Raw genomic sequence first — 23421 nt, 5'->3', positions numbered from 1 at the left:
GAACAAGATTAATGTTCATGTACACATTCAACAATCCTTTCTGCACAGAATATATATGAAACTTTGTTTCACAATATCTAAAGTCACCTCTTCACTGTAAAATAGTTAAAATACTTCTAAAGGAGATAATGGCCTACATAATGTATTAGGCTCATAAAAAACATACTTGTTTCTGTTCCCTAGCTTTTTCTTCGTTTTACAGTTTCCAGGCAGCTCACAATATTTTCACATTCTAAATTTTTTCCTGTTCCCTGACAACCTAATCCTTTCTGCTGTTGCATTGAAACAACTCGTTTATACGTTATCCTGTTTGCTATTATCACAAAAATTGGTTTTGAAATTCAATTTCCTTGGAATATTCTTCTACAGTTTGTCCCTCAAGTACTCTATCTTAGTTGAAATTATGGAAGACTGCTTTGGCTTCAAATCTGAGCTACTGTCCACTTAGATTATTTATTGTTCCTCCCGTGTCTTCATGAGTCATATCTTATGAGTAGGAGAGCCATGAATACATCTGTGCAGTTGGCCTGTAACATATCCAGAAGCTCATCCTCCTCCAGTAATGTTACAGTCTTATGCATGATCAGGCTCCTTCCTACACATGGTACGAAAGAGAACGAAAATTCAAAAAGTCAGAGAAGTACGAAGAAAACAGTTCGGAGTTGTAAGAATATATCAGAAGATACAGCAGGAAAACTTAATGTTTTTGATATGTATTAGAAGACATGGACTAAAACTTAGTGTTTTCTAACATCCTTTGTGCTCTCTGTTATGAAAATGCAACTCTTGTAATGTAGCTGGTATCAGTTACCGATTGTTGGATTTGTGATTAATTTTTGGAGGTAGGCAAGTTATATTCCCTAAGCTACACTATAAACATGAGTACATCATTACAATTACATAACTCTGTGGTCAGTCAGGCACTGCCATTTTGAGGGTTCATTCACTGTTTGAATTCAACAGCTGTCCACAAAAATTCCTTTGCTGGCGAGATGTAGTATTTACAGAGCACTATGTCTTCTGGTATGGGCTAGAATAAATTTGTTACTTCCACTGGCCTGTCTCAGTCTCATCCTTGGCTTTGGCAATATGAAAGTGACCAAGGTATGAGCAATGCTAGGAATATCATTCCTCTTGCAGCCAGTCCCTATGGTATGAAAATATTGCTCATAGGGTAGGTTGGTGTGTGCATTTCAGTGGGCTTGGTAGACCGATATGTAATAGCAAATACTGGTTTGTTGAGGAAAGCAATGGGAAAATACCTCACTCATTTTCCCAGTATGTTTCTTCTGTGATGCCTAGGCTATTTATGACAGCTATTGGCAGAGCTGTGGAGGTTCAAAACAGCTTTCGAGCTGAATATCCAACATACATCCATCCAAAAGACACGCGATCAGATACAGTGGGAACCACATGGAGCATTTAGCTTGAGTCATGGAGTAACTATGTGGCTAACATCAAAGAGTTTACAATAGCTGCTCTCAACTTTAATTAAGAAAATGTCGATCACTATATACTGTCAGAATGTGTCCACAGATGGGTTCTGTTTAAAATAAAGGTCAATTTCCAATGACGAGGTAGAGTAAGTGTGAAGCCACATTTCTGTAGAACTCTGATAGACTGACTGAAAATTATACTAAGACGTTGGGATTTGTCATCATTCGACACCACCTCCCTGACAACATCCTATAGCTGCTACACTTTTTGCCAAAGATTCTATTGAGGGCATGGAATGAATTATTGCTGATAATTGCAATAAACATTTAGTTATACCTTTGTTACCATTCTTTTATTTACAACATTCATATGATATGAACACTGCAAAAGTTCTCATGATCATTAGGAGTAAGAGAGCAGGCATTTCACAGTTCTACAGCTTTACAACTATACAACTTTCTTTACTAAATTAATAACAACCATAGATATGTTTACACCACTTCTTAATGAAGTAATTATTTGGAGAAATACATGTTCCCATAAATAGCCATAATTTTAAAGAAAGCTAACAACTATGACGTTCTAACTTATATAGCTCAGGAAAGGTCCTTCCACAGGCTGAGCAGGAGTAAAGACGTCCAGGGTTATGTACAACAACAAGATGTCTATTCAAGTGCGCAAATAGATTGAAAGTCATCGGACAAATTTTACACCTATAAGGACGGTCAACGGAGTGTACCAATATATGCCTCTTCAAGCGAGATGGCCTTTCGAAGGGCTTATTGCACGTTGGACAATAGTATACCTTTAAACCAGCGTGACTACGTTCATGGCGAATAAAAAATGAGCGATCGCGAAATTTCATAGAACACTTACGACAGGAATATATTTTAATCCTGTCGTGCGTTTTCATATGAGATTTAAGGTTACCCTTCCTACTGCATTCTTTCCCACATTTTTCGCATGTGAATATTTAATTTTTATTACAGGAAGTCTTCAAATGCTTCCATAGTGTTTCAGATTTGTTAAACGTCCTATTACATTCCTTACAAATATACGGCCGTTCAAAGGTGTGCATTTGCACATGATTTTCAAGATAACTTTCCCTAGAGAATGCCCTCGAACATATATTACATACATATAGTTCCTTCTCTCGATGCTTGGACCAATGACTCTTATATTCACCTCTATCACTGAAAGTTTCTTCACAACGGTCGCAAGAAAATATTTTCACTCTAGACTGAATATGCATATACTTCAGATGCACTTTAAGGGATATTTCGTTTGTTAAAATTTTGTTGCATAAAGGACATGAAACTTCTCTTTGAATATTGTCTTTATCTGCAGGTTCCTTCACTATCTTCTCAAAAGTCTTTGGAACTATATCAGAAAAATTGTATGATGGGATATTGGCACTGAAATTTAAAAAACATTAAAAATATTTACTCTTTCATATTTATTTAAAGGTTGCAAAGAATATTGGTTCAATGACTATTGTTGTTTTACAAGGCTGCAAGCATGGTATAACAACCTAAACGTATAATCTTCAGTACAGGAATAACAGACATTGCTATTAAAGAGAAAAGGTCTACTTTTCAAATTGCTGGAAAATAAGATACAACTGGAAAAAATTAACAACTAGAGATGGATAGATCAAATCACAAATGAAGAGATACTGAATCGTATAGGTGAGAGATCGTTGTGGCTAAATTTGACAAGAAGAGATAGAATGATAGGACACATCTTAAGATACCCAGGACTTGTGCAGTTGGTTTTTGAGGGAAGTGTAGGGGGTAAGAACACTAGGGGTAGACCAAGGAATGAATATGACAACCAGATTAGAGCAGATGTAGGATGCAACAGTTATGTAGAAATGAAAAGGTTAGCACAGGATAGGGTGGCATGAAGAGCTGCATTAAAGCAGTCTATGGACTCATGACTCCACAACTACAATAACTCCAAAGGATAATTCAATCAGCCTTTACAAAGGTGCATAAAGTGAATGAAAACCAAGCATACAAAATACATGTCATATTTATCCAATTTAATTAACAGATAATTTGGAAGTTTTTAAACTTTCCTTCTTTTTGCATGTGTATTACAAAGTAACACTTAACTAAATTTAGAAGCTGTCTAAAAGACAAAATATACTTCATACTGGCTAACACAGTGAAATAGGAAAATAAATAAAATAATCTGCTGAATTTTAAAGAAAAGCACTAAATATGGTTTCTTAAAATACTAATTGATAAGTACAAGGCAGAAAGTGCAGTCACTAATCAAAGATTTTGGTAGAACGTCACTCAGAACTCAATGAATGAATGAATGAATGAATGAATGACTTCAACCTGTTCTAGGTTATATGCTTGCTTGTAGAATGGAATTGTGGGCTCATATATTCCTTTCTCATGATCAACATCATCAGGGTGACTCGTGGAGGGTTCAAAGTGGACAGTTGTATCAATTATATAAATCCTAATGTTGTCTTCGTCCACAATCATATTGATCCTTTGAGTGCTTCCATTCTCTGCCAAACCACTGACTACTTCATAGATGGAGAATCTAGTTCTTGTGCGGGCCTGGGCATTGAGTAGTCTCGCCATAGTGGCATGGACCAAGGACTCAAGCAAGTTTTTCAATCTCGTGGAGGTATCACCTACAACGACTGGAGTCCATAGTCCTAATAGGCAGAGCACCAACTGCTGCTACATTCCCAACCATCTTGAGACCGTCTCTCAATTCGCTGTGTGATGATTCCTCATCATAGCTGACCCAGTTATTGTAGGCTGGATGTTCTTTAAAAAAGTTATATCAATTACTTTTGTGAAGGAGAATGCACCACCTAAACCTGAAACTGTACACTGGGGCACTGGTGATTCATAAAAAAAATTTTAAAAAGAAAATTTTAGTTCGCTACCCTTATACTCTCTTACATCTGTGACTTTTCTTTGAACTTCATTCTTTTACAATCTGTTTTACGTCGCACTGACACAGATGGGTGTTCTGGTGATGATGGGATAAGAAAAGGGCTAGGAGTGGGAAGGAAGCAACCACAGCCTTAATAAAGGTACAATGCCAGGATTTGTCTGATGTGAAAGTGGGAACTACAGAAAACCAAGTCCAGGGCTGCAGACAGTGTGGTTTGAACCCACTATTTACTGAATGCGAGCTGATAGTTCAACCACACCATATCATTTTATGGTACGTTTGCCTTTTCTGATGTCCTCACGTTCCTAGCGAACTTTTCTATCTATGAACTATTACTCTTTCCCATCATGTGTTGTTACCACTATATAATCTTTCCTTATTCCAGTAGATGGCATCTCATACATTAGCATAGGTCAAAGCATTTCTTTTCTGCCCCGTCTTATTGGATTATCTTTCTGGTTGGTTGTGTGGGGAGTTTTTTGACTTGAGAAGATGGAAGGATTGGATTTCCAAGTTGCCCTCGTGGCATATAAAAGATATTTTAATAGATTCAAGATGTCTGTACACATCTCAGCCTTTCAAGACCGGGAATTGCTTATATAATTGAGGTATTTATTTTTCTTTAATTTTCTCTTGGTTTTATTATTGCTTCGTTCTGTGCTCACCATGGGTGGTTAAAAAGGCTTCCCTCATCACATGTGTTTCAAATTTATTTGTGTGTTAACTTTACTTTTACATGCTTCTTTCTGTATTTTCATTCACCAATCCACTATGTTTATTTTGAGAACAGAAGGTGACACGGATTCGTGTGTGTATGTGATTGTTTGCTGTGTACGGCCGAGACCTCATGTTGCTTCATTAACATTCCGCTTGAGCTCATGTTGTATTATTTTATCGCGTGTTCTGTATAGTTCATGTCCAATTCATAGACCTGGTATGAATTCAAGCTAACTACGCAATTTGCCTGCTTCTGTGTGTTTTGGTGTTGGAGACACTCCGTCTCTTTAAGATGGACCACTTTCTGGTTCATACTGTCTGCACTCGAGAGCGATTGTTTATTTTGTTATGTGCTGTGCGTTGACGTTCTTGTATGTCCCTCTATTCGGCGACCTAACCTCTTGGTCTATGTGTGAGCGTGGGTGGTTCTGACGTTTGAGTCCGTGAAACCTTTTGTGTCTAATTTATTTATTGTTTGTTTCACATTGCCGTCATTGGCTTTCTTTACCTATTTTCTTGTTTAATATCTTATATTCTTTGCTGGGCGCCTTCTGTGTTATTTTAGTTGTTTTGCGTGAAACCATGGTAACTTCCCCTTTTCTCTTTGCATTTATTTTATGAGTATAAATGAGCTCGGTGCACTCTTCCCTCTTCTCCCGTTTTAAGCTCTTTTACTTAACAATATTGTATTCTCGGGGGATGTGATTTTTTTATTGTTGAGAGTTTTGTCTTATCTGGGGAATTGAAAGGGAGAATGTTATGATTAGGTGCTGTTACTCCCTAAACTTATGACTGTTTAGACCAGATGTGCTACAAAGAAATGTTTTGTACCACCTGAATTCATATTCTTCAATTTATTAATATAGATGCCAAGTCCTTATTCCGAACTTTTGTCACGTCTTTTATGAAGATAAGCGTGTGTGAAGGTGCTGTAATCAATGAGTCATATGTATTTTGATTATGGGCCACATATTATTAATATTAGCTATTTGATTTTTGGCCCCCTTGTTTTACCTATGCAACCTTTTGTTTTGATTTCCTCTCCATAATAAATTTAAGTTCTTGCCCTTATTACCGATATATTTTTATTTCTTTGCGTCTCTTATATGTTTGTTGTCTGTAAGAGGCCCAGGTCCAGTTCCTGGCAGTTTTTTGCTAGTTTTGACCAAATCCACTGCACTGGGTCTTCGTCGTGTTCCTAGTGTCAGTTCATAGTACGTGACCCAAACAACACAGACTCTTGCTCGGTAACTGCATACTCGCTCAGTTTGTGCTGTAATTCTAACAAGTGAAGTCTGCTTGTATATCAGAATGTATGTTTGGGGCATACAGTTAACGAAACTTAAATTTATTGTTTGGCTTTTAGTTTCTTTTAAACATATAAATTTCCATTGAGTGTCTTTGAAATTGATTGCCTTGAAAGCGATGTAACAGATTTTACAAGAATTATATAGGTCTGAACCTTATATATTCGATGATTTCAGTGATGCTCTAGACAATGATGGTCAAATAAACTTTAATAATCTTTGATGTGATAGAATATATACTTTCCCTGCTTGTTTCAGAAGAATTTATTTTCACATTGGCAAAATATTTTATGAAATCCTGGATGTCATGGATAGAAATCCCATAAACACACAGAGGACCCCACCTTTCTATTGCAGAACAAAGGGTAGTTGAGATACCCAGTTAGGCAACAATAGTCAGTCTTAGGTCTGGAATATGTAACAAATATCTAAAGGCACTTAAAATAACTACTGCAGTAAATGACAGGTATTCGTATGCAAAATCATATGCTGGAGTTGTGTCCAAATTGTGCAGTGAAGCCAATAAGCAAAGGATTGCAAATATTTTTTAAAAACTGTGACCATATAATTTTATTTTATTAGTAGCACTTGCAGTGCTGTTCTGATTTGCAAATAGATATTCACTTATCAAAAACAATCCATTTCACAGATTTAATGTGAGTTTTGAATAAACTGTTCACTCTGAACATGCACAATATGCATTTATTTTGTGGGGTTCACAGAACACTGGTTGCACTGAAACATAGGTGCACAGTTCCAGGATTAAATTCCAGGTTTTTTAGTATCTCCCTGCGATTCTCAGAGTCTAGAAATCCATCTTTAGGATTTTCCAGGTTGTCATCAGATGATAGATTGAGTCTTACTGTGCAAGTTTTGCTTTCTTTTTCAAGGCTTCTTGAACTGAAGATGTAGAGTCTCTGATATCTTTTCAGATTCATATTTTCCCTAGATATTTGTTATAAACATTGGAAAAAATATGAGTCAGAAATACAAACACATGGTCCAGATGTTGGCTTTGGTCAGGTCTGGAGAGTGCAGACCACTGGTCAAGTGTGTTATTACATTAGCATGGCAAGTAAAGACAGACCAGTACTGTTGCATCCAGCACACACAATGACAGCTTCAAACTGGGTATTATTACTTTTCATGTAATGTGCCAGCCCTGTGGCTAAACACGATGCGAGCTCTATCAGAAACAATATAAATATTGTCTTCATCACAGCCTGCCTATAACAACAAAGGAAACAGTCACATTTCATAAGTTTACACAGCCTCGGTTTTAATTCATCTATACAGGGTGTCCCAGGAAGAATGTTCAATATTCAGGGACATGACAGGAACGATCATTTGAAGCAAAAAACTTCATATGGACATATGCCCTATTCCAAATGGTTTCCGAGATAGAACAATTTAATGTACATTTGTTCGTGGGCTAGTGGCGTGCACGTATGTGTGTTAACTACCCAACCTGTTTGACGTTTTATTCTAGACCAACCTATCTCGTTACTTTCAAACTCTTTCCTTGGGATGTCCTTCAGCCATTAAACCAGCCTGTTGAATGCGCAGTTGTTCATGGTGTGTTGTGAGTGAAGTAGTGTGAGGGTTTGAGAGTGTATCAGAGAGAAGCATCAGTTAACTGTGTTTGTACATGCGCTGGCTAAACTGCCACACATCTTCTCTAATGAAGAAGGTGCAAATATGGTGTATGTTCACGGCTTCTGCAATGATAGTGCTCCTGCTGATGTTGAGGAAAGCCGTTGGCGCTTTCCGACATGTCAAATTCCTGATCGTACAGTGTTTATCAGAGTTTTCAACACATTGCATGAAAGAGGTATTCTTCCAAGTTCCCAGTTTTCTTCTGAGCGGATAGTTCAACAACACATTGTTAAAAGTTCCACTACCAGCACATGGCAACCTTCTGCATGTATCAATGTCCCATGAATATGTGTTTGGCAAGCACCACATGCAGAAAACTTGTAACCATTTCAAAACATCAAAGAGGTTGTGGTGCAAGACAAATATGTGCGAGCCACTAGTCCAAAAACAAATGTACTTTAAATGTGTTCTATCTCAGGCACAATTCGGAAGAGGGCATTAGTTCGTATGAAGTTTTTTGCTTCAAATTATCATTCTTGTCATATCCATGAATGACCAAGCTCGATAGCTGCAGTTGCTTAAGTGCAGCCAGTATCTAGTATTCGGGAGATAGTGGGTTCGAACCCCACTGTTAGCTGCCCTGAAGATGGTTTTCCGTGGTTTTCCATTTTTACACCAGGCAAATGCTGGGGCTGTAACTTAATTAAGGCCATGGCCACATCCCTCCCAGTCCTAGAACTTTCCTGTCCCATCGCCGCCATAAGACCTATCTGTGTCGGTGCGATGTAAAGCCAATAGCAAAAAAAATATCCATGAATGTTAACCATTTCTCCAGAGACACCTTGTGTAAGATTACTTCTCCAGGCAGGTTAGTGGATCCCTACCAAGCATAAATAAAGCATCTCCCGTGTCTGCTACTTCAGGTATTGTTTATCATTTTCTATGCTCATTACTGGTCTGGTAAGAAAATTTCATAATACTGGAAAAAGATGTTTACAATTAAAAGACTCAAAGCCTTCTTGATGAGAACGATTATTTATTTATCATTAACTGAAGATCCAACTGAGACGTACCAGACATTAGTGGAGAGGACAGTTAATACCCCTGAATGTTTTTTGAAAAATGAGCACAAATGAACTTTAACTGAAATGAATCTTCAGGCAGTTAGGCTCACATGTCTTCCAAAAATAATAACGATATAGGTGCTCTGGCTCAGAAGTTCCCAAAGAAGCTAAATCAGATGTTTAAACTTTAGGCCTCAACATACTATTCTAAATTTCTTTGATTTGATTAAAAACTAGAAAATACTGAACTTTCTTCTAATACAAAACTCACATCATTTGACGTTACAATTTTATTCACTAATGTTGATGTATGAGAATGGAAATATTTCATGAATAAGCTTATTTGTAAATCTAATCTTTTATTGTATGAAAAATCAAAACTAATTAACCTTACATGCGCTAATATGGACCAAAATTATTTTCTTTCTCAAGAAAAATATTACATACAATGAGAAGTAGCCTTTATCACCATTGCTTGCCAGCTGCCTCTGTGGATCAGTGGCAGAGTGTTGGCCTCTGGGTCCCAAGATAGCAGGTTCAAACTCAGCACAGGTAGTTGGATTTTTTAATGGTGGAAAAAATCCACTCTACACTCCATGTCATACAATGTCAGCATGTAAAAGATCTCTGGTGACACATTTAGTGTTCACCCGAAAAAATTAATTAAATCTAAGCCACAAATGCCCAAGAGAGCTTCGGTTTACTCGGTCTGCCATCTAGTAGGCCTAGAGTAAAACGGAATATCGAAATTGATGAGCAGACAGCCAGGTGGCATTAAACTGAAATGTCTGCACATGGTAGCTGAGGATATACTATTATTATTACCACGGCTTGCCGATATTTTTAGGGCTTATTTTGAAAAACAAAATTTCAGTAAATTCCCAAATCCAAATTTATTATATTAGTGTTGACATGTGGATGATATTATTGTTCTGTGTTCAGGAACTGACACTATACGCCATAAGGGCGATTGCCAAGTTCAATGGGTACGACAGGCCATTTATAGAACAAATAATATACAAATATAGATACTGGCCTAAAACCAAATTCATAAAAGAAAAAAAAAACCTATTTCAACCACCTTTACTTACAATAATGACGTCCACAAAATCACCAACCTTTTCCGGAAACACAATGTAAGAATTTTATTCAAAACTAACAATGGAACCTCCGAAATTTTACATAACTCTGCATCAATCAATACCCCCAAAATCTACTCCAAATCTGGAATATATAGTCTAAAATGTAATGAATGCAGCAGCTGTTACGTGGGTCAAACAGGACATAACTTTATGATTAGATATTCAGAACATGTCAATGCGATGAGGCACAATAAGTTCTCCGCCATGGGTCTACATATGCACGACACTAATCATAAATTTACCGACATTGAACAAGATATGGAAGTTCTTCAAACAGCAAACAAGGGACCCATCATGAATATTATCGACAGTTGTTATATTAACTGCGATCAATACTTTAACCCCAATTATAATTTAAACGAAATTTACGAGCAACCCAACATCCTTTTCGATCTTTTAATTGATTGGCTTAAAAATACCAAACTATCAAAAAACAGTTCGATTTTCCAAGTAATCCGCAATATACACTCTCATCAATTACCCCCACTACCCCACTAGTTCCATTCCCCGTAGGTGCTCCGCCTCCTTCCTTCCCCTCGCCTCCTTTAATGCTGCCCACACACTTCGTCCGGCTCCGTCTGTGTAACAACACATTTAACATGCTGCTCAAGGTGAGTCAATCATTATTTAATTATTCTAATGATTCTAGTAACTTCCATACATTGCTTCCAATGTCTAACTTGGCTATTTTCTCCTTCAGGTTTAAATAGAAGTGGGAATTCATCTTTCTTTATATCACGATCTTACATGATCAAAGTAAACTTCCCCGGAACCGCCTAATATCAAGTGAATAAGTGTCACTCACATAGTCAGCATACAACAGCACAATTCACTTATCCAGGATGTACACAGACTGAACTATATAACGAACAGCCGGAATTTTAAGAATTTTATATTACAGCAATTAATTGTAACATAATTTTAACTTATCTCATGTATCATTACAGTAATGTATTTTATAATATGTTAAAATGTCTTTTAGATGTTTTAGGAATATATATAATTGTTTAATTTGTACTTAAGGCTGATGATGACACATAGATGCCAAAACTAGTACCATTTGACCATTTGACATGTGATTAAATCACAATAAAACGTCATTCTATTGAATAGGTGGACCTTGAAAGAATTTAATTTACTGTAATCTCACTTCAATACGGAACCAAATGAAATTCATAACTACAAGAGGGAACAGAGTCGTCGTTAACCAGACATCTGGGAGGAAGCCCTAACAATTCGCCCTCTAGATCCCTTTCAAAATCGTTATACGAAAAAAGTTCAGAACACACCCAGCACGAATCTGCATTCCACTTTCCATCACGCCTACATCTTTGGATCCACTTCTTCCTTAGTTCCTCAATTTTCGGGAAACTGAAGTTTTTGATATGACTTTTGGAGGGATCTTTCATGGTTTTCACCCAGGTGTTATTGCACACAGCAACTGTACACCTCATACCACGCATGTGTATACGCAACCCTAGGCAAGTCAATTCAAGTCAAACACAAAATAACACTGGCATAAGAAAGCAGCTATTCACGACAAGGACTATTTACAGAAAGCACCATGAAACTATAAAATCAACTCACTTGCACATATTAAAGAAACTCACACACTAACCACATACAGAATTACTGCACAAATTCTGGCAAGACTGGCGGTGGGTAACTACCTGACATCATAACTGAGCGTAGAAACCCCTGTTCGAGGCAACCTCTTATATACTAAACTTGCAGTTAAGGTAAATTGACAGCTGAAGGTGGTATACTTTTAAACACTTGAGCACAAGATAATATGTTGGCTAAAGTGGCACCGGCTCATGGGCATTCTCTGTGACTACAAGATCCCACCCTGTCTTAAATTAAAGATCTACAGCACAGTTGTCTGGCCAGTGATACTGTACAGGACGGAATGTTGGCCTGTCACAAAGACACGAGCAGATCCTGCAAGTAACAGAGATGAGCATGTTTAGATGGACACTGGAACTGGATAAAATTAGGAAAGTGAGAATGAGGAGGTGTGGGCATATGCAAGGGTTCACGCAGAATCTATCATAACACAGGCTAGACAGTGACCTAGAGGTTGACCTAAAGAGTGGTGGAGTGACTGAGGGAAAACATGTGAGACGTAGATCTTATCAAGCCAAAGACTGGGTGAAATGCAAGAAAGCAGTCACCACATAAGATGGAAAAAATTTCAGGAAGAAGAAAAAGAAAATATTATAGTTAAAGTAACTACATTACTAATATACTTACAAACTTGACAATTCCATACTGGTTGTAGTTTCCATGACACAGAGAACATTATCTTCTTCTGCATCTCGAACAAACTACAATAAAGAAAAGAACACTATACACTCGTGCATTAACACCTCACTGCTTATTTGAAAGGACAAGTATAAACTAATCATGCTTCGTTCACTTTCATGGCCAGAACTAATGCTATTGCCCATGCTGCATCAGGCTGTTGTGCTGCATCCTGAGTTGGTGAGTGACCAACATTTTGCCATTATTCTACAAGGCTCTGTCAGAGCTGATTGATAGCGGAGAAGAAAGGCACGAGTATTTACACACCTCCAGAAACTAAAACTTAACACGTTCACTGTTGCCATAATTACACCTATAGAGATGCGCGGCTGTGAGCTTGCATCCGGGAGATAGTAGGTTCGAATCCCACTATCGGCAGCCCTGAAAATGGTTTTCCGTGGTTTCCCATTTTCACACCAGGCAAATGCTGGGGGCTGTACCTTAATTAAGGCCACGGCCGCTTCCTTCCAACTCCTAGGCCTTTCCTATCCCATCGTGGCCATAAGACCTATTTGTGTCGGTGCGACGTAAAGCCCCTAGCAAAAAAAAAAATTACACCTATAAATTACCTCAGGAGCTGATATCTTTTCATTTTTTCCTATTAGTCAGAAGGCAGTGGATAGTACTTTTAACATTACAAGTGGAGTTTTTTACATACAATTGAAAAGAACGACAATATCTTAGGTGACAGTAGACGCACATGTGCGTGTTATTAACACAGCTTATTTACATTGCATTGTTTTCTTGTAAATTAGAGTGTCTCCAATAGCCTATAGTAAAGAAGTTTGTACACAATTCTAGTCAGACACTGTGTTGTTCTGGACTTATTACAGTGTGTTGCACAATATTGCAGTAGAATGTACATCATATATACAGGTAATAGTAAATTATATACTATTAATTATGTACTCTTACATTAAATAAACTCATAAAATAAACTGATATATATACAGCAGATGTTTCATGACATAACCTCATAAATTATACGATCATGGTTATACCAAATAAAGTTCATAAACAACTAAGTAAATAATAATACTAATAGATGTAAACAGCTTCATAGCCACACCTCACAAGTCATAACAATAATCATGATAATTTGAGCTCAATTTTTGCATTATTTACCCATGGGGGTAAAGAATATTGTTTCCAAGTTATATTAGTATATTACACTTGCATCAGTCTCAGGTAACAGCAGCAAGACAAGCTATGAAAGTAACACTTTCCATAACAACTAGATGCACTAGTCATGCACTGAATATCATTACTCATCACTGCTCATACCTCAGTGACTGAGACTTGTGTGGAAGCTATATTTTCTTCAGACCCATACCAAGAGACTGATGCAAAATAATACATCTATCAGGAAATAGAAACAGGTGCACCATTTATGGTGATGATAACAATTACAAGGAATTAAGCAAGAGAAAGGAACAAATCAAATAATATAGGAGGATAGGAACAAGCAAAGGAATGCATAATAGGATTAACATACTTTTTTTTACAATTTCCTATCTCTACTATCTCCAAAATGCAAGCTAACAGCTGTGCGACATTAACTGCAGAAGCTCAGATAGGTCTTATGGTGATGATGGGATTATAATTTATTAATTTATCGTATGACTTTGACTTTTAGTGCCAGGAGTGTCTGAGGATATGTTCAGCTCTCCTAGTGCAGCCCTCGTAAGGCACACCCTTCAATAAGGGTGAGTGGCATCTACCGTGTATGGGAACTGTGTGTTTTTTTAGTGGAGGATAGTGTTCTGTGAGTTGCAGGAATATTCAGAACAGTTAACAATTTAAGGTTAAAATCTCCAATCCGGTCAGAAATCAAACCCAGCGCCATCTGAACCAAAGGCAACTACGCTAACCATTCAGCCGTAGAGCGAGATGATGAAGGGATAGGAAAGGGATAGGAGTGAGAAGAAAGCAGCCATTGCTTTAATTAAGGTACAGCCCCAACATTTGCCTGATGTTAAAATGGGAAACTATGGAGAACCATCTACAGGTCTGCCGACAGTAAGGTTCAAAACCACTATCTCCGAAATGTAAGCTGAAAGCTGTGCGACACTAACTGCACAGCTAACTCGTTCAGTGAAACACAATGAAAAGTCAGAATAGGAAGAAAGAGAGACAGAAAGAGGAAATAAGGACAAAGATCAACACAAAAGTGAACAAGGACAATCCCCATATCTTTATATTCTACAGTCTTGAAGTGGATAGGCTCTTTAATCCCAGTTCTTCTACATCCATTCGTCGTCAGATCCCAACGAGCATATTTCTGCTTCCTTCTTTCAGCCCTCAAAAATTGTTCTCGCCCACTTGATACTGTGAGTGGGATTTACCAGGAAAATAAAAGTAGAAAGAAACAGACATGTGAAAATAGAAGAACAGGTTGAGTGTGCAACACTATATTCAGCAGAAATTATTATTTATTTATTGAATCGAATAGCACTTTTACAGATCATATCTAATCAATACTTCAATTCTCCCTCTCCACCCACATTTGTTTCATCTGTTCTGATCTCTGTTTCTGGAGCTGTTCTATGTTATGTGGCTGCTTTCTTTTCCTTCCCTGTTCATTCCTGAATCATTTTTTTAAATTTCATCCCTAAACGACTACCTATTATGTGTATCCTTAACCACTCAGCGTGTGGAGTGCCGTACACTGCACGCGTGTAGCAGCTTCTGTTTCATGCTTCCTAGTGAACAGTTATTGTACTATTACATATGTAATAAGATCTATTTATTGACGAAGCATCGATTTTTCATTTGATGCCTGTATCTATCAAGTTTTGATCAATTACATATGATATATCATGTCTGAAAAATCAACAAGTTCTGTTGTTGACATCATGGCAGCTAAGCGTTTTTTTTGTGATCGCGAATTAGACAATTAATGATGTTTTACCGAATGATGGTACAGAAAGTTTAGTTTCGTTAAACAAGGACTAGGATATAAAATTTGAGAGTGAAAGTAGTGATCGTGACATTGACGTTGCTTTCGATGCATGGGAAAATATCAGCCGGAATGTTATTGATGGTGGGTTTGTGTGAGAAGACATGGATAATTACAGAGGGTGAAGGGATATGTTTACGGCAGATTATGGGTCTCAGAATGCTGCAAAGAACTGCTTATATTCTGTGTGGAAATTTTTCAGGTTTTTTTCTACCGTTGATTTTGTAAATATGATAGAAGAATGGGCAGATATTTATGCTCAACATCATGCAGTCACACGGTATGTTATTTCCATTCTGATCGAGGGTAAATGAATGGGTATTGCTAACTGTGGAGGAAATGTATGTAGTTTATGCATTGTGTATGTTGATGTACTTAGTACAGAAACCTGTATTGAGATCTTATTTCTAAAAAAGAAAAAAAAAAGGTTCCAGCTACACGGTTCAGCCATATCTCTTGTTTGATTTGAAAGCATCAGAAGATTCCTCTACTTCACTGACCTTAGGTTATGCTAATAACAAAATACTAATAAAAACTGAACATTTTGGTAAAATTCATTGAACCACTTGTTATTTATGCCTGATTAACTAAAAGCCAGCACTCACAGTATGCTTGAAGCTATACTCCTGCAGCACAGGTTAGCCAGGTAGCGAAAGTCATCCCACGCTGAGGGGTTAATGTCAGTATTTGCTTTTTTGAGGTCAGTTAATGTCTCTGAAAACCATGCTCGTTGTACCGTAAGCTTTAAGGATTTATTGCAAATTTGTTTTTTCAGTCTGTCATTATTCATTCTGTTCAAATGTCTGAAAAAAAGACAATCTCCTTTTACGCAAGGTGTGTACTGTATTCTCAACATATATGTAGATTTCTTTATTAGATCATGGCCTGTTATATTCTGCTTTTGTTGTCCTTGGGCCAAGTATGCTTTTAACCAGTCTTCTTTCTATGTTCCTGGTTTTGTCTATTTCACCTTTCCACATTAGTTCTTTGTTCCAGCTTCATAAAGAGCCTCAGTTTTCACCACTGTATTGTAATGTTTAATTCTGGTGTCCCATGAATATGCCTATTTTTTTAACCAGGAACAAGTAGGAAATGTTCTGTCACACTAAGGACATGGATTGACTAGTCACTCATACTGCATGGGCTGGTTATGATCAAATAACAGAATTGTCTCCCTTAAAAGTGACCAGGAACACACCTGCAAAGCAATACTGAGGCCGTGCCAGCGCATATGAACCTGACCTTTTTGCTCTCCCCTTGCTGCTCTCTCTCATCAACTCTTGTTGCATCCTTTCAAAGTTAGTTTGTTAATTATTGTTGAGCTTTTCTACATTATACCTGTGATTTATTGTTTCAACTTCACGTTACACGAGTATTCTCAATTTATAAGATCATGTTCAGCACAAGGTGTTTTTTTTTTTCCGTGTATAATGTTCGGGTCATCAGTTGACAGACTTCTTTGAAACACCTCTGCATATCGTACGCACATCCTAAGGTAACTTTTCATCTTGTTTGATTGATTAACTCTTATACGCTCAGCGAGCCAATCTACCGGCTCGAGTGATATTGCTTAAAACACTCAGTATGCCGATCTATCGGCTTTGTGTTCAGATGGCTGTATAAGTACCTTAATGGACACCCAGATGTCAGGAAAAGACATCAATAGTAGCTTTTGGATTTAGTTTGCACTTTTCTCGAGAGATAGAGACACTAAGCTCACCTGTTTGGAACAAATGAAGTTATCAAACCGCGTATGTTCACCGCATGGCAAGTTGAAGTGTGCTGCTTGCGAGTACAGTCTCATTTAAGCTTCAAAATACGTGTTTTCCTTCGTTTTATTGTTTCCATTTTAATAATAGATTATTGTTTATTATATTTTGTTTATATTCTACATTTATCAACGTTCTCAAGTGAATTTTAGTTTAACATTTTGTGTTATTAGATTTTCATGCCACGAGGAGGCCTAATTTTCTTTACATGCCTGGGCTGAGTTCTAGCCTAAATAATTCCGATGTTTTAGATTATTTAGACGCTTTAGACGGATGACAGTGACGTTATAGCTGATATTGATTCGTATTTCAGTCCTACTCATTGGCTGAATGATCAGCGTTGAGGCCTTCGGTTCAGAGGGCCCGGGTTTGATTCGCGGCCAGGTCGGGAATTTTAATCGCCATTGATTAATTCTTCTGACCCGGGGCCTGGGTGTTTGTGTTTGTCCCAACACTTTCTTCTTCATATTCAGACAACACACTACACTACAAACTACCATGGAAACACGTGATAGTGATTACCTACCCCCCATATAGGGTTGGCGTCAGCAAGGGCATCCGGCCATAAAACACGAACCAAAACCACATGTGCGACACAGTTCGCACCCGCGACCCCACAGGTGTGGGAAAAGCTGTAGATAAAGAAGAGTGATTCAGGTTTTACAGGTACTGATGATAGGAGAATGTTTTCCAAAACACAAATGGTGACTCCGGAAGGTACGTGTACAATTCTTTACGTCAGGTGATATAACTCATGAGTAAATAAGAATACAAAAAACAAAATTATATCACGTTATACAGAATTAAATGCTCTTATTTTCAGAATGACTGAACAACAATATCACTAAAGAACATACTACTTTTTTTAGTATTTGAAAACCGATTTTTATTTTTTGTAATATATTTTCAAATTTCAAAATTTATTTTGTAGTAAAATATGCCATGAACAATTTTGGGATATTTTTTTTCCTAAAACGATATTAAATAGTGTACTACTGTGATTTTTTCAATTTTGTAATTGGGGATTTCTTTATATGACAATTTTTTTCATTTTAACATGCATAATCATGAAAAATGGCCTGAGTGTTTTGGGCTTGACTGGTGAAAATAACCTGAGAGCAAAAGGGTTAAGACTGAGTGATTTGATCGTGTGTTGTCTGGTTCATGATGAAACGGAGTAAACTTAATTACTTCTTAAGTATGATTACACCAAATGAGACTTTGAGCAGGACGTCTATTGCTGAAGATGTCTGTGCTGGGTCTAGTATGGAAATAAAAATGCCTAACGTGAAGACTGTGAATTTCAGTGGAATTACACCTTCGTGTGGGAAACAAAAATTTCAGAGTGTCTTCCACTGGTCAGCTTCTGATTCCAATCACATAAAACGCACTATGCACACAAAATCCCACAAAATTGTGACTCAAAGTGGGCAGTGGAACATGTATGAAATAACACACACACACACCTGGACATCTGGCAAGGTGAGACATACCAACAATATTCGAAGGCTGCTTCTTTTTATCTTACAATTCCCACATCTGGCATGAAGATCTGTCAAGATGGCCCCTTGACGAGTGCTGAAGCCTGCCCTTCTCATTAAAACAAGAAGTAGAAACGAACTTGTCAGCTCAACTTACCTTTGTTTATAGATTGTTTCATTTTTTGCTACTTTTCTTTACACCACACAACCTTGGAATGTTCTTATGGTGATGATGGGATGGAATAGGGCTAGGACAGGGAGAGAAGTGACTGCAGCCTTAATTAAGGTAAAGCCTGGTATGAATGCAGGATAACAGCTACACAACCCAAACTATGCAACAAATTTCCTGGCATTTGAAAATATTTACGAAATAGAAATTGCCTTAAAAATAGCAACCATATCACTGCTACTCAGTTGTGTTGCAAGTAGCATAGCATTAATGTAACTCATTACTGTGGCCTGGACATGAAATAAATGCTTTTGGACTTTCCAGAACTTTCAAGAGGAGTGAAAATATGTAGCAATATTTAATCTAATGAACTTACTGATGTTTCATACTCTTCTTTGATGGAAATGGACTCTTCCCCCTCAGTTTTTGGAACAGGCAGCGATATACTCTCAGGTTCCATCTTAACATTCCCAGGAGTAGATGTGTATGCTCCCTGCATAAATAATAAATATGAACTCATTCAAAGTACATTATTTATTAAAATACAAGGCAGGAGGAGAAATACTGTCCAATAACACATATCATAATGAGGACGGGAATAACCCCTCTAACTCACAATTTTCATCCAGATCCAAATGGCTCAAGTAAAATAATGTCATTTTAGACAAGATCTGCAGCCCAAAGACTTCAAAAGGAGCCTCCCTGACATTTTAAAACACAGTTACATTATAAAACTCACTTTTCCAGTGTCTAGTGGCTATAAAATGTTGAGATCAGTTACATGTTGGATGTCAAATTTTTTGCCTGAATACAATACTTCCTTCAATCACAACATCATTTGGAAGTAAAAACTCAACCAAGACCAACCAGAATGACCACGAAGGCTCTTACCTAATAAATTATGGTTGCAAAGTGCTAGTGATGTTTATCAGCACACCATAAAACCTTCTAAGTTCATCAGATGTCTTAATGATATAATAGAATACAAAAAGAGATTGAATAATTAATAGCAAGCAAGTACAAACTTCTCATTAACTTACAGAGGCTATCAGAAGGAAAAATTGAGTGTCAACAAGGTATTGGAAGAAGGAGAACATCATGGATAAGAAACATCAAAGACTCGACCAGAATTTCTAAAACTGAAGAGCTATTCTAACTGGCAGCAGATTGCAACATCAGGGGGACCTGACAGGACACAAGAAGAATAAGAAAAGATATCTAGGTATATTGCAGTCTCTCAAACCCATTTAACATTGGCCATTATGGTTATTATTGGCAATATACTAAACCTGTAACAAACTTACTCGACCTGATGGTACATTCTATCCATTTCTGTGAAACAGTAATATTCATATGTTCTGCAGGAATAAAATGAAGAACTGTTTAAATGTACTGACTGACACAATGTTATCCTTCACCATTTTAATAGTAGTAATAATAATTTATTAATACTTCTACCCTGACCACCCAGATAGCATCCTACAAGCTGAGAGGACTTGTGATCCACAATTTGGGAGACACTGTTCAAGAGTGTTAAGGGCACCCTTTATAAGGTTTCACAAAGAGAAATTTCAAGCTGCTTTTTTTTCTTAAGAAGGAAGAAGAAAACCACACTTTCCAGTGTTGACTCCATTAAATGTAACTTTAAACTTTACAGTCTTTCAAACACACAATTTCAATTTTCTTTGTTTCATAGTGTGTTTTTTTATTCCTTGTATAATAATCTTTATACTGAAACTGTGTGTTCGACAGATTAAAACCTTTTAAGTGACATTTAATTTTCAAGTTTATGTAGATGTCTGTGCATCTGAGTCATATGTCTAATAAATGGTTGGAAAATGTAGATTCTATTTTATATCTGAATACTCTAATGTGTTCCAAGTATCTTGCTTTGAAATGTTGTCCAGTTTGTTCAATTCAGAATATACGTCATCTACTATATTTGAATTTATGAACACCAACCAAATTAAAGGCATCTGTAAGCTGGATGTTATTTCTGGGCTAAAGTTTGGAAAGGGTTTAGTTCTTTATGCGGAATATGCAGAATATTAAATGACAAGAACATCAGTCCCTTGAGAGTTAGTTCACAGGTAAAAAAGAATTACATGAACTACTCACAGCATCCTGAGATTCTGGCTGTTCTGGAAAACAGATTGGTTCATCTTTGATGTCTAGACATTCTTCCATGTTGTTCAGATCATGCAGATCCCAAAGGGCTTTCAAAGTGCAGGAGGAGCATACATCTGGCAAAGAGAAATAAATAATTAATTAAAATGTCACAGTTAATATAGCATACCCCAATTACTATTATTATTATTATTATTATTATTATTATTATTATTATTATTATTATTATTATTCACTATTCTCCAGAACTCGGACGAAACTATCTTTGCACCCATCTGTTTTCTGACCAACTTTGCTTTACAAGAGTGAAAGCTGGGTGGACTCAGGATATTTTTATTCATAAGTTTTTTAAATGATATTTGTTAGTGGTGTCGACGACCTATGGATATCGTTTGCCACTACTAGCACCATATATGATTGAACCTGCGTGTAATTGGAATGGTGGAAGTGTAGAATGTTATATGTGAGGAAAGGAATGTTAAGGACGACACAATCAACCAGTCCCCAGGCCAGGGATATTAATCATTTACAATTTAAAAAACCTGACATAGCCGGGAATCAAACCCGGGGACGCCGGGTGACAGGCGGACACGTTGCCCCACACACCGCGGGGCCGGACTATTCATAAGTTGGAAGTAACAGACCGTAAAATAGCAAGACTATTCGCTGGTACAAATAGGTGGGAACAATGGCAGGAGGGTACTGGTACTCAGAATGATAAGACAAATACTAAGTTAGGGATGAACTCAATTAATGAAGCTGTACATGTTTATAGATTTAACCCTGGAACCGGCAGTCATCGCGATCGCGATTCATTTCCCTGCTACCCAAACACCAGAGTCGCTATCGAGATACATTACGCCAGCGCTGACTAATTTTGAGATAGCGCCTTGACATTCAATATCTTTATGACATATCTTGCATCATGTTGAAGAGGAAACTCTACTCTATAATACAGCACAATTCTGAAGTAGTTTAGTGTGACAGTTTGAGCGGTATACACGTGGAAAAACGAGAACGCTTCGCAGACGGTCATTCTGTTGTGCTTGCTGTGGTTGTCCGATGTGCATTTCCTTTCCTGACGCAAAATTAGTGAATTGTTAGGAAGTAGTGAAATTCGTAAATGTTTCTTTGAACTGGATGGCGAAGGTGATAGTGACGTATTTTTAGAAGGAATTGACGATGATTTTGACAATAATTCGTCAGGTAGTGGCGAGTTATATAAGCCTAGGCTAAGTTATTTTGACACTGAAATTGACGATGATGTGGAACACAATGAACAAGCCACTGATAATAATGATAAGGACGGTAATGCAGTTGATCAAACAGAACCGAAGTGGACAAGGAGTTCATCCTCCCAGAGCGAAAATTAGAAGTGGAAGAGAAGTTCAAGTTTCGAAACGCAGGTGTACGAAATTGCCCTCCGAGAAACAGTCCTCCTCAAACATATTTCTATTTGTTTTTCTCCAATGCTATCTGAAATATTTTAGTGACTGAAACTAATAAATAAGCACAGGAAATTATTCGAAATAAAACGAATTTCGGAAATATGGGTCCATATTCTCGTCTGCAAAGATGGGTTGACGTTACAGTATCAAAAATAAAAAAAATCATTTCTCTAGTTATAAATATGAGTCTGAAACCTAATAAAAATATTGAAAAATAGTGGTGCACTTCAAAATCGCAAATATTTCCATAATTTTCTAAAGTCATGTCACTAAAACGTTTCGACTGGAAAGAAATATTCTATAACCTGTTGGTAATTTTTGATGCCTGCATACTCTATAGTTTGAACATGAGGAATTTGTGTTTAGTATTGTCGAAGGTCTTGTAGATGAAGAAACTCTTATAAACATTCCACCTGGACCTTCAGGTTAAATGGGACATCAGCTGGTACGCCTCCCAGGGAAGAAACTGCGGTTGTGCCCTATCTATTCAACTGCAGAAAAAAGTCACGCACCCACTTCTGGTGCCCAGGATGTACACTGAAGAAAATGGAAATTGCAACACCCAGAAGGAGTGGTGCTACATTGCTGCAATTGAACATGCAGGACGAGTGTTCGGTTGTGATTCGATGATTACACTTTCAGGTCCCTCTGACCGCAAGCTTGGACAACAATCAATACAGAATGTGCCCACCACGAGCTGCAATACATTGATGAATTCGTCGAGGCCCTGGATCGCTTCCTGAGGAATTGTGGCCCATGCTTGCTGCACTGCACGGGTAGTTGTTCCAGATTTGTGGGTGGCTGAGGACGGTTGGCCAGTTGTCGACCCATCATGTCCCACACATTCTCAAGAGGACTGAGGTCTGGGGATCTGGCGGGCCGTTCTAAGGTTGTGATGTCGTGGAGAGCTTCTCTGGAGATGCGTGCAGTGTCAACCCAGGCATTGTCCTGCTGAAACATCCCGTTAGCAATG

At 37.5% G+C, this 23421-nt stretch overlaps 1 protein-coding gene across 1 annotated transcript in view; it reads right to left on the bottom strand.

Moving 5' to 3' along the window:
• Window positions 1-1787: 1787 nt before the first annotated feature.
• LOC137502988 (B-cell lymphoma 6 protein-like) overlaps window positions 1788-23421 on the bottom strand; it is a 41748-nt gene continuing 20114 nt past the window's right edge. The window contains exons 3-6 of the mRNA XM_068230290.1: window positions 20992-21116; window positions 19250-19366; window positions 12445-12518; window positions 1788-2852 (exon numbers count right to left, since the gene is read on the bottom strand). Of these exons, the coding sequence (XP_068086391.1) occupies window positions 2411-2852; window positions 12445-12518; window positions 19250-19366; window positions 20992-21116 (758 nt within the window). The 3' untranslated portion in view covers window positions 1788-2410. The remainder of the gene's footprint in view (window positions 2853-12444; window positions 12519-19249; window positions 19367-20991; window positions 21117-23421) is intronic.

This window comes from Anabrus simplex, chromosome 14 (assembly GCF_040414725.1).
Source record: "Anabrus simplex isolate iqAnaSimp1 chromosome 14, ASM4041472v1, whole genome shotgun sequence".
Lineage (NCBI taxonomy): Eukaryota > Metazoa > Arthropoda > Insecta > Orthoptera > Tettigoniidae > Anabrus > Anabrus simplex.
Note: the sequence above shows the minus strand (reverse complement) of the source record. Positions and strands in the feature narration are given on the sequence as shown.